The sequence below is a fragment of the Hyperoodon ampullatus genome (assembly GCF_949752795.1).
Source record: "Hyperoodon ampullatus genome assembly, chromosome: 12".
Lineage (NCBI taxonomy): Eukaryota > Metazoa > Chordata > Mammalia > Artiodactyla > Ziphiidae > Hyperoodon > Hyperoodon ampullatus.
In genome coordinates, this window is record NC_136925.1 from 72,874,702 (window position 1) to 72,887,367 (window position 12,666).

Below are 12,666 nucleotides of genomic sequence, written 5' to 3' on the forward strand. Positions count from 1 at the left end.
GATGAGAGCAGCCCTTTCTGTGCATCACCCACCCTCGCCAGCGGATCTGTGTTTGATGCCCGGAAGGTGCTCTTTCAGGTCCAGAAACTTCCCTCGGAAGGAAGTGTGGCAGGGATGAAATGGGTATGCAGGGGCTCTTCCCTCTTCATATCTGCTAGAGGAAAGACCTCCTTGAGTCCGCCCTCTAACACCCCTCCTCCCCGCCCCCCTCCCTTGCCTTTCTGGTCGCTTTCTGGATGAGCAGCTGTAGAGCGAAGGCGAGCAAGAAGCAAGCGTCCTCCTCTGTTTCTCTTCCAGGAGTTGGGGCGATGAGCCTGGCCCTATGGGGTCATGTTTTAATTATAATTTACGCCACTTGCTCTTTTACCATCTCAGCAAAGTCTTGAACCTATCTCCAAGTACCTTTCATCGGCCTTTTGTAAACAGCTGGGCACACAGGAGAATCAAGTTTCTGAAATGAGAAAACAAACAAACAAAACCCAAAAACCATGTAGTACTAAAAGAAGTCGTGCTTCTTCCTGCCGGTGACTGTTTACGAGAGGGAAGTCAGCGGGGCCCCCAAGAGGTCGCTGGTGGCGCAGGAACTGAGGCCAGATTGTAGAGAAAGGGGGAAGGAAAAAACCCCCAGAAACTTTCTTCCTTGTAGCGAATAATCGCCGCCCCCCCACCCCACCTCACCCGCTCCAGGCAGAGGCAGTAACGTGACACCCGAGAGAAACCCGGAGACCCGAGCCGAGAGAGGGAGGGAAGAGGGAGGAGAGAGAGCGGCGGAGAGCCGGAGGGAGAAAGGGGAGGAGAGGGAGGAAAACCCCTGTCAAGGAGGTGGAGCGAGGGGATGGTGTCCGCCTCCCGTTCCTCCCTGCCGTTTTTTAGAGGAGCCTGAACCCGGACAAAACACGCCGAGACCGACAGACACAAAGCCGGGGGGTCCACGCTGGCGCTGGAGGCGAGCCCCGGCGGCCGCGAGCGAGCCCGAGGCGCGGCGGGGCGCGGGGCACGGGGGCGCTAGCGGGCGCGGGCCGGGCGCGGGCAGCGCCGCCGAGCCGGGGCCGGGCACCTCGGCCGCTCGGGCCGCGGCGGCGGGGACCATGCCGAGGAAAGTCTCCTGAGCCCGGCAACTTCGGCCCCTCCCCGCCCCCACCCGGGCTGCCCTCGGCGCGGCCCTGTCCATGTGCAGCCGGCCGGCCGGGCTCTCCTCCTCGCAGGCGGATGGGTGACCTTTTCCTGGCACGGGCAGGCTGTGCAAGGCGGCGGAGCAGGCGATGAAGAAGAAGCAGCAGCAGCAGCATCCCGGCAGCGGCGCGGATCCCTGGCCCCATGGGGCCCCTCTGGGGGGCGCCCCTCCCGGCCTGGGCAGCTGGAAGCGCCGGGTCTCCCTGCTGCCTCTCCTGCGCTTCTCCCTCCGGGACTACGGTTTCTGCATGGCCACCCTGCTGGTCTTCTGCCTGGGCTCCCTCTTCTATCAGCTCGGCGGGGGACCCCCGCGCTTTCTGCTCGACCTGCGGCAGTATTTGGGTAAGGAAGGGAGACGGGAGCGAGGGCGGCGCGCGCTGCTCGAAGTTGTGCAGGGGAGAGTGGGGCGCGCCGGGCACTCTGGAGCTGCCCCCGCCGCCGCCTCCCCGAGGCTCCCCAGGTGGGACGCCGGCGAGCATCGATGCGGCGGCCCCGAGCGGCTGCTGCCTCCGGCGCGTCCGTCTGTCTGCGCCTAGGCGGGGGCGCCGCGGGGTTGATGTGCCGGGCAGGTAGCCCGGGGCTGGGCGCTGCATACCTTCCCCCGCCTCCGCCACACGGTCTGGGCGGAGTGCAGGCGTGTGAGTGAGTGTGTACGAGTGTGTGTATATTCAAGCCTGGCAGAGTGGGGAGAGGCGAGGGGCAGCGACAGCCCCTCCATGGCATTAGCGACCACAGTCCCGTCCTGTCCGGCGCTCGGGGTCGCGCGGGTGGGATTGACTCCTCCCCACGGCCCGTTCTGTGAATTGTTCCCCACAAGAGCTCCTGCCCCCTGGCCTGGGTGGCCCAGGGGCAGTTTTCAGGCTCCACGCTGTCCCTGAGCTGCCTTGTGCTTGGGGCACCCCCTGCCCACCCCACTGTCCTCAGCGAGTGAGACGCGGGGAGCCGGGGTCCGGGGCGCGAGTCAGCCTGGCCAGCAGTGTCGCCTACTTCTACTGAACGATCCTCAGCGCTGTGTCTCAAGTCTGAACTTTTGGGGGGGTGGCGGGTTGTGTCTGGTTTATTAGGAACGAGGTCGCCTGTTTTAGCAGAGGTAAGGAAGGAGTGTGCGAAGAGAGAAAAAAAAAAGAGCGTCTCCAGAGAGAGGGCGTGACCCGCACGCAGCTCGGTGGTCCGGGCGCGGGGAGAGCGGTGCCAGGGCCCAGCGAAAGCACCCCACAGGCCCCCGGTGCGCGCCTTGGCTAAGGGAGGATGCACAAGTCTGTGGGCAGAAGAGGTCTTGCGGGGGCCGGGGCGGGGGCGGGGGCGGGGGCGAGAGGCTAGGAGGGATCCAGCTAATCGCAAACGTCCAAGGGGATAAACCTAAGCCCCCGGCAAACTTCGGCGTCTGCGTGACGCGAGCGAAGGCGCAAAGGGAGGCCCCTGGAGCGCTGGAACCGTAATGGGCCAAACGACTCCGGCGGCGGGAGGCTGCCACCGTCACCCACAGAAATCCTTCGTCGCAGAAACCACAGGTCTGGATAGCAGATCGTTTTCGAAGGAAAAAACCACTTCAGCAAAGTGACAAATGTGTTAGAGCGTTTTCAAATGTACACGCAGATAAAATAATGTTTTTTTTCCACGCAGAGAAGCTCAGATTTTAAACGTTACACTTCTTTTTCAATAGAAACTTTGGAGGACTACGGTTTTTCTAAGATGCTTTAGGGAAAATTAAAGGAAAATATTGCCCAAGTAGATTTCCAAACATATCTGGTTTCTTGAGGATTTGGGGTAATATGCACTTTTGCTAAGGAGTCAACTCTCTTCTTTCGAGTTCTGTGTTAGGAAATCTCACAGCCTCATAGGCTCTCCGATTCCTGCTAGTACCACACAGGTCACAATTGTTACGATTACCGACAATCGCTGTTAACTGGCATAGGGAGGGAAGTGATTTGGAAGCTCAGGGGCCTTTCTCCGTAAACTCTGATAATGAATTCTTTGGCGAGGTTCTTTTAAAGCAAAATATGCAGGCAAGTGATGTAGAGAAAGTACAGTGGACAGGGAAGGAAGACATCTGTGGTGTCCTCAGGAGCACTTGGCTTTGGGCAGGGCACTGGAACCACATGGACCTCAGCTTTTCCATAGGTAAAATTCTGGGCGGAACCAGATTGTCTCTGACACCTCCATCCAGCTCTTAAAATGTTATGGTTCTGATACCCTTCTTGGGGCTGGGGAGCCTGGGAGGAGGAGGGAGCAAAGGCATGTAGTGAGGCTAAAATCAGGAAACCGCAGCATCTAGCATGTTAACCTCTTGAAAATTCAGCCAAATACGTGTGGTATCCAGAATTTAGTGTGCTTTCATTATATATTTCAAAAAATGAGGCCTGATAAATTTGGGGGCTTAGTTGCTGGAAGGGTGACTTCACAGCATTCACTCAGGGAACCAGGAAGAACTGAAGGATGGAATATTGCTCCTATTACTAACTCACCATTGAGTTTCTGACTGATGTAATTGCCTATTACACCAGTTGTGAACTGAAAATAGGATACCCTTGGCCAAATTTGTTCCCTGTTGTTTTGTTATGTAAACATAATGATTTTCAGGAAAAGCAGGCTTGTGGTCTTTAAGAGGATCTAAAATATACCCTTAATAAAATAAGGCCAAGGTATCTGCAGAATTACTCTCCCCTTGTTTCCTCCATTCTATTATTTTAGTGTCTGTGAAAACAAAACTGTGGTTAGTAAGCACATCCTCTCAATTTTCCTAGGTAGCCAATTTTGGAGGCAAGTATTTTTCTTAAATATAAGTTCATAGAAAGTCAAAATTTTCCCAAATCAAAATAATATTTATAGCAATATTTGTCCTGGCAGGATATTATTTTTAATATACTTGTATAATATATTATATCTGACATAGTAGCTACTAAATAAATATTTTTCAAAGTGATGACTGCACCTATTGTATCAAATAGGTAGTGTGATGTTTAACATATTGAATATTGAATATTCTCACAGGAAAAAAAAAAGGACCATTTATGATAGAAGCTAACATTTATTGGGTATTTGCCAATCAGTGCACATGTAGGATGAAATTGTATTAGCACAGCAATAGCATAGGTAGGTGCAGCTGTTATTCCCATTTTCGATATGGGAGAAGGGAGGGCAACGATGTTCACCGACTTGCTGAAGGACGCATAGTAAGTAAGGCAAGATTTGAATCCACGTCTGGCTGAATCAAGTACCCATTGCATTAGCACTACAAGCAGTTTGAGAGAAAAAGGAAATAGAGCCAAGATGCGAGTGGAAATCTAAAGGGCTGACTGGCAAAAAATGATCATTTTTATTTCCATAATTTCACTTTCCTTTTCTTGATACTTTGAGTATCTTGAGGGGCCAACAGAGAAGGGAAAGAATTCAAGCAGCTAGCCTGCCCTTAACTCCACCTTCCTGTATTTATCTCCGTGACGCTGCTTCCATGTACTAAGCAACTGAACTCTCCCAGAGCCACACAACTGGAGGTGATGTGAATTGGAATCAAATTAAATCTTAAATTCCTAACTTCTTTCTCTCTTTCTTTAGCAGTCGTTCACTGTCTAGGCCAGTAGTTCTCAATGTGCGGTCCTTGGACCTGCAGCATCAGCATCACCTGGACACTTGTTACAAGTGCAGATTCTCAGGTCTCATCCCAGACCTATGGAATGAAAGAGTCTGGGTGTGGGACCCAGGAATCCATTTTAGCAAGTCTTCCAGGTGATTCTGATGCCTGCTTAAGTTCAAGAACATTGTTCTAGAGTCAAACGTTGCTTTCACAAAGTTTCCTATGTATTTGAGAGAAAGAGGGGGGATGAGAGAGAGATTTTTAAAGTGTTTAAAAAGTGATGGACATAGTTTCATTTTTTTAAAAAAAATTAATTAATTAAGTTTTGGCTGCGTTGGGTCTTCGTTTCTGTGCGAGGGCTTTCTCTAGTTGTGGCAAGCGGGGGCCACTCTTCATCGCGGTGCGCGGGCCTCTCACTATCGCGGCCTCTCTAGTTGTGGAGCACAGGCTCCAGACGCGCAGGCTCAGTAGTTGTGGCTCACGGGCCTAGTTGCTCCGCGGCATGTGGGATCTTCCCAGACTAGGGCTCGAACCCATGTCGCCTACATTGGCAGGCAGATTCTCAACCACTGCGCCACCAGGGAAGCCCCATGGTTTCATTTTTTAAACTTCAGCTTTTAAAAATGCATCTGCGGGCTTCCCTGGTGGCGCAGTGGTTGAGAGTCCGCCTGCCGATGCAGGGGACACGGGTTCGTGCCCCGGTCCGGGAAGATCACACAAGCCGCGGAGCGGCTGGGCCTGTGAGCCATGGCCGCTGAGCGTGCGCGTCCGGAGCCTGTGCTCCGCAACGGGAGCGGCCACAACAGTGAGAGGCCCGCGTACCGCCAAAAAAAAAAAAAAAAATGCATCTGCCTTGCTGCTTACGCCCCATTGTTTCAAGGGAAGGACCAGCCAACAGCTGCAGCCCCAGCTGGCTTTCGAGTTTCTGAGGTTAGAAGATGCACGGAATGAGGTGAAGGAGGGCAACCAGAAAGCATAGTGTGGAGAAAAAAGGGAAAAGAGTTAGTAAGGATGCTTTTTCTTCTCACAGGAACTGGGGTCAGACAGCTTCTTTTTTCTAGTCAGTTTGGGGAAGGGCAAAGTCTGTTCTTTTTAATGATGCTTTTTGCTGCAACAGATTTATTACCAAAAAGAAGGAAAGTAAGTAAGTCAGGGAGAGGAAAGTTATGCAGGCATAACTCTTGTCTTGATTGTTTTCCTCCTTGAAGTGGGTGGAGAGAGGAGAGCATAAAACACACAATGGGATAAATAGATGAATAGAGCAAACTGCTATACTTAACTTGGAGACCATAGTCTTTCCAGTTCAGTGAAATTATTTCATTTATTTTGAAGTGGCATTCAGACTTTGACTTGCTATGGAAAACCAACCAAAATCAAATAAAATCTCCCGCAGAAATTAGATTATGATGCAGCCTTTGCCAGTAGCCTCATTACTTATGAGCTGTGGAAATATCAAAAACTTGGAATAACACTCGTTACATTGATGTAAACCGAATAAGTCAGATGGCTTACTACTGATCCTGTACAACCGGCAAACTCTAATGATTTATTATCAAGACTTGGGTATGTGATTTAGTCTTTATGGGGACTAAATCTGTTGGATTGATCTCAGGTTGATAGGCTTTCCTTTCCATTTTTAACTTATACTGTTTAAAATGGAGATATCTTACTTTAGTTTTCAGAATTGCTAATCTTGATATGTATATTATATATGAGCATGGCAATTTTGAGTCAAAAATGAAAGAAAAAGATGTAACTTTATTGAATTTGAAGTTCTCTGAGTTTAAATGAATTTAAAGGAAAATGTGAAAATTGAGGTCCAGACCTGTTACAAAATAGTTTCTCTAAACCTTAAAAGTCAAATTAATTTTCCTTCTGCACATCACACATGGTTTAAATATAGTACTCCAGGCCCCAGACAGCAATCTAGGAAATGAATGCATAAAATATGATGTTATCAATAGAAATTGTTGACATAAAAAGAAAATGACATTCTTGTTCATAGCTGCAAATTTATCTTATAGGGTTGGTTGGGGACACAGTAGCACTGTATTAGAAGAAGACAGAAAATGGAATTCAACTGTGGCAGACTGTTCTGTAAACACACAGCATGAATAGTGAAAAACATTCTGTCTTGTAAACTGTTTTAACGTAGACTCGTCTCAGTATGAATTGTTTTAAAATACAGATAAATATGCATTATCTGGATTCTGTCTTTCTTCAAATTCCCTGTCATCAATCCAGGTTTAAAACACTAGTTGGTTTTGTATTTGAGAAGCTAGAATGAAAGTGCTCAAGTTTTTTGAGTCCCCAAAGAAAGAGTATCTTTTGCTTCCCTACAGGGAAGCTGCAGGAGCAGAAACTGTAGCTTGCCTTGCAGCTGTACTGAAGGGGGTCAGTGATGGGCAGTGAAAAGCCATCTTATTTGACAACTGTAGCTGCTAGAATGATTAGGAATTGTCACTTGCTTTTTTTTTTTTTTGGAAAGAAATGAGACTTGACCACAAAGAAATTTTGTCTTACCTATATTTATTTTTATTATAGAAACTCAACTTTAAGCAAACAGTGATATACATAAATCCTTTTATTTGTCAGAAATGGGGACAGCAACAGTAGCATGTCACCAAAAATTCTTAGTTGCAAAAGTCAAAATAATGTAGCAACTATTGTGCATGAACGTTCCAAACAAAGCACATTTCAGTATATGCTATTAATTTTTTTTGAATAATTTTTTAAAATTCGATTATTTATTTATTTATTTATGGCTGCGTTGGGTCTTCGTGCTGCGCGTGGGCTTTCTCTGGTTGCGGCGAGCCGGGGCTACTCTTTGTTGCAGTGCGTGGGCTTTTCATTGTGGTGGTTTCTCTGTTGCGGAGCACAGGCTCTAGGCGCGCGGGCTTCAGTAGTTGTGGCACACAGGCTCAGTAGTTGTGGCTCATGGGCTTAGTTGCTCCGTAGCATGTGGGATCTTCCCGGACCAGGGCTTGAACCCGTGTCCCCTGCATTGGCAGGTGGATTCTTAACCACTGTGCCACCAGGGAAGCCCTATGCTATGAATTTTAAAAATAGCTTTATTGAGCTATAATTCGCAAACCATACAGTTCACCCCCTTAAAGTTTTTAATAGTTTAATAGCTTCTAATTGTTTTTAGTATATACCTAGATAAGGGAAACTATTACGATAGTCACTTCTAGAACATTTTTTTTTTTTTGCGGTACGCGGGCCTCTCACTGTTGTGGCCTCTCCTGTTGCGGAGCACAGGCTACGGACGTGCAGGCTCAGTGGCCATGGCTCATGGGCCCAGCTGCTCCGTGGCATATGGGATCTTCCCAGACCGGGGCACGAACCCGTGTCCCCTGCATCGGCAGGCGGACTCTCAACCACTGCGCCACCAGGGAAGCCCACTTCTAGAACATTTTCATCACCAGAAAGAGAAACCTCGTTCCCCTTAGTTATCCCTTCACTATTCCTCCGTCTCCCCAAGCCCTAGGAACTAATCTATTTTCAGTCTCTATAGATTTGCCTCTGCTGGACATTTAATAGAAATGAAATCATATAATATGTGGCCTTTTGTGACTGGCTTCTTTTACTTAGAACAATTGTTTTCAAGGTTCATTCATATTGTAGCATGTATCAGTGCTTCAGTCATTTTTATGGCTGAATAATATTCCATTGTATGGATATACAACATTTTGTTTATCCATTTATCTGTTTCTCATTTCAGTTGTTTCTGTCTTTTGGCTCTTGTGCATAGTGCTGCTGTGAACTTTTGTGTGTAAGTTTTTGTATGTACACGTATTTTCTGTTCTTTTAGGTATATACCCAGGAGTCAATTGCTAGGTCATATGGTAATTCCATGTTTAATTTACTGAGGAACTGCCAAGCTGTTTTCCACAGTGACTGCACCATTGCACGTCCCCACCAACAACGTACGAGAGTTCCAGTTTCTCTACAACGTCACCAACACTTGCTATTTTCCATTATTTTGATTGTAGACATCCTAATGGATGTGAAGTGGCATCACATTGTGGCTTTTTTTTTTTGCATTTTCCTAATGATTAGTGATATTGGATATCTTTTCCTGTGCTTTTTGGCCATTCATATATCTTCTTTGGAAAAATGTCTATTCACACCCTTTGCCCATCTTTGAACTAAGTTGTCTTTTTCGTTTTGAGTTTTAAGTACAGTATCTGGGTATAGAGTAAAACCTAAATAAATTCCTAACGATTGAACCCAAAGACCTCTTTAAAAGAATCTTGGGGGTCTTACAGTTATGGATGACTTTGAATAGTAAACACTTTGCATTTAGCTCTAATGTATGAATATTCATTAATAGGTAGCTCTTAACTATTTTACAGATGTCACAAAGTTTATTGTGACTTTTATGTGGAATATGAGTGTAGTCAATCTTGAGCAGCAGACTATAGTACAATGGATATGAGTATTCTGTCTTTGTGTCTGTTCACTAGAAAGGAGCTGATGAACTCAGCGGGGGGAAACATTTGGGTACGTTATGTTCCTTATATACTGTACTATGAGGCTACCAAGGAAATCTTCAGAAAATTGGAATTCATATGCAGTTCATTTTTATTCACACTGTGGTACAATATACAGGACAAATATATAGTCCTTCAGTAAATTAGTAAAATAAGTTAGGAATTTTTAGGAAGAAATTGTTTTTTCCAAAAGTGTTAGAAATTTTCAGTAGGTTTTAAAATATATATTATCAAAATAAGAAGTTTTAAAATAAGTACAGTCAATTCCATGCTGCCTGGTAAGAGCCTCAATTTGAATACTTTGTGACACTCTCATATTAAAATTATCAGGGAGCCAGATAGCAGTTTAGTGTTGAGGGTATGCTGCACCTCTCCATCTATCTCAGGTTTTATAGCAGTTGTCTGTAATTTCCCAAAGCTAGCCACTGGCTCATTTTTCTTGCCTCACTACTGCCTTTGCTTCTGCTATTGCCTCTTTGCTGATAGTTAAGGAAGCTCAAATTCCAGTGATGATCTCTGAACTCCTATAGTGTTTATTTCATGATCACTTTTGAAGTTTTGACCTTCTACCTTGTATTGTGATAATTTGTGGGCAAGCTCCTTGAAAGGAGGAAGCTTGTTCAAATACTTTCTATTTCTACTGTGACACCTCTGCTGGGTACTCCACAGGAACCCTTAGGAAGTGTCTGTTGATTCAATATATTTGCTAAGCAGACTATTCTTTTTTTTTTTTTTTTTTTTTTTTGCGGTACGCGGACCTCTCACTGTTGTGGCCTCTCCCGTTGCGGAGCACAGACTCCGGATGCGCAGGCTCAGCGGCCATGGCTCATGGGCCCAGCCGCTCCCTGGATGTGGGATCTTCCCGGACCAGGGCACGAACCTGTGTCCCCTGCATCAGCAGGTGGACTCTCAACCACTGCGCCACCAGGGGAGCCCTAAACAATCTATTCTTTACTGGGGTTTCATATTCTGCTTTGTTTTGCCCTTATTTTAAGTAGAGACTGTGGTGCGGTGTGCCAGGAAAGACTCAAGCCAGTTGATTCTACCACCCATCCCTTTCTGGCTGTTTGAAGCATATGCTACAAGCAAAGATGTTAAAACCACTATGACATATACTTCTATAAACATTTCCTTCTGTGCTCGGGGATAATTGTCCACCTCTTACCTTTGGGGATTTGGACTTACATTTATAGAGCTTTCCCTGTAATTAAGAATGCCTGCGGTCAGCCTAGAGATTTGGCTGCATACTGGAATTCAAACTTCTTGTTTCTTGTCATTTTCCTGAACCCTGAACCAGTTTTGGGAGTTTGCAGAATAGCAGTTTATCTCTTGCTCTAAGTCAACATCTTCCTTAGGTAGCAATTTGTGTTAAATTAGCTTGTACGTTTCAAGCATGAATTTGACTCTTTAAGGAGATGAGACCATAAGATGATGTGGTTTTTGAAATAGTGACTGAGCAGATTTTAACGTAGAATGGCAAAATGATAGATTATAAGATTAAGGCTCAATGCACGAACCCATTGACCCTTGTTTAATGAAAGATATGGAAATAACCTTAAGTCATGGCCTCGATTAAGTAATTCTTAGTTCATTCATTGATAGATGATTTAAATAACCATTTATATTAAGCTGTAATGCATTTCTGGAAACACCATTGATGTTTTTCTAGCTCAGTGCATATGACTTTCACAGTCTTGATGAAAATAAAAGTGAAAGCATTCTGAGACATATAAACTCCTTTGTTCAGTCACTCAGCAAATATTCATCGAAACCTTTCTGTGGGCCAGAAGCATCCAATACTAGAAAGAGTACAGGTTTTAGAGCAGAGATCTGGGTGTGATCACTGTGCTACCACTTAGTAGCTGGGAGAACTTGGGCGATTCTCTTAACTTCTCCAAACCTTAGATGTTTTAGTCTGTACGATGGGATTAATAATTGCTATTTTATAAAGTACTTAACTGACTCAAGGCATGGCATTTGATTTCAGCAAATGCCAATTTTCTCACCTTATTCTTTGCTCCTCTCAGATCCCCTTTTCTTTTGGCCCACACACGCATGCACACACACACTTGCACAAACACACATACGAGTGGAGTACGCAAATTCATTCATGGTTTGCTTCCATTTGAAAGCACCATTCTACCCAAGATATATGAAATTACTGAATCAGCATTTTTGTGGCTTATCTTGTCACCCTCACCCTCAAACTGGTGAGGGCTCTTCAACAGCTGATAAGCTCCAGTCATTTGCCCTGTTAACTTTACACACAAACCTTTCTGCTTCTCCTCCTCTCTTCTGCTTCCTGGAAACAATCTTTAAAAAACGTATTCTTTGCACAGCCTGCTTTCCTCTGTTTTGAATTTATGTACACGTTCCCCCCCCGCCCCGCATTCACAAAAGAAAAGTAGTAGTACAGAGGGAGTATGGCACAGCTCACTCTCTGGGGTCGCCAGCCGTTCTAGGACTGGACTGGTGATCCACATGAATCAGACCCTTTCACACGATCACAGTGCCAGGCATACACTGGGACTGCTGCTAGAGCTTCTCCCACTTGTGATGGAACTACCGCGTCCAGTAGTCTGGCACTGGTTTTTCTCTGGTTCCCATTTCCCTTCCATTGGAAGTCAAGGCAAGAGCAGCGAACCAAAGTAGCGGATCATGTCTTTGTCAGAAGGCTGGGGAACTTGCTTCTGTTTTCCATTCTCCGCTTCTTCATGTTGCCTTGACCTGCCCAGCCACTGAGCGTAGGGGCCAGAGCCACAGGGCCATTACTATCTGGTGTGGATGGTTACCCAATTCCTTGAGAACCTGAAAACAAATGGGATCTTACATTATTTGATAGAAAGTTAAATTTTATCTAGGGAAACCATGACCTTGCAGCTCCAACACAGAGCTTCCTGTTTTGACACAAATACCTTCTCACTGGAAAGCAGAACTGTCACGCAAAGCTGTGCGAGTAGCTGGCAGGGCCAGTGGACCTGGGTCTGGAGGGAGTCCGCAAATAGTTCGGGGGTCAGTGCTGTTAAGTCACACAAGCCTCCTAAGCTTATGTTTCTTCACGTCCAAACTGAAGACGTTTGATTAGGTCCGGGATTCTCAATTGTTTTTCTTTCCTAGGACCCTCATCAGCAGCAGTGTTTCCATGTGGTCTTGATGGTCTATCTGGGAATATGTCCCAGTGGCCAGGAAAGGGAGAATGGGTGTGGCTCTGGGGTTCTTTAAAGAAGCTCTCTAGGTGATGGTGCCCCTTTTTTCTTTAGAATGACTGAATTAGGCGCTTTCTTAGGTCCCACCTACTTTAAAATCATGTGTTGAAAGAGTTAAGAAGCCATTTAACTGTAACAACTGAAACTATAGGGTATTTCCTTTGGAGCCAAATGTTTATTTAAAAGATTTCAGTAGTCAAGCGACCAAGGCAAGTAG

The 12,666-nt window shown here is 46.1% G+C and overlaps 1 protein-coding gene across 1 annotated transcript in view; it reads left to right on the forward strand.

Moving 5' to 3' along the window:
• Nucleotides 1-1,262: 1,262 nt before the first annotated feature.
• The window catches only part of UST (uronyl 2-sulfotransferase), a gene marked incomplete at both ends in the record, with an annotated part of 296,437 nt that continues 285,033 nt past the window's right edge, over nt 1,263-12,666 (forward strand). Inside the window, one exon of the mRNA XM_079716162.1 lies at nt 1,263-1,515. Coding sequence (XP_079572288.1) covers nt 1,263-1,515 — 253 coding nt within the window. The remainder of the gene's footprint in view (nt 1,516-12,666) is intronic.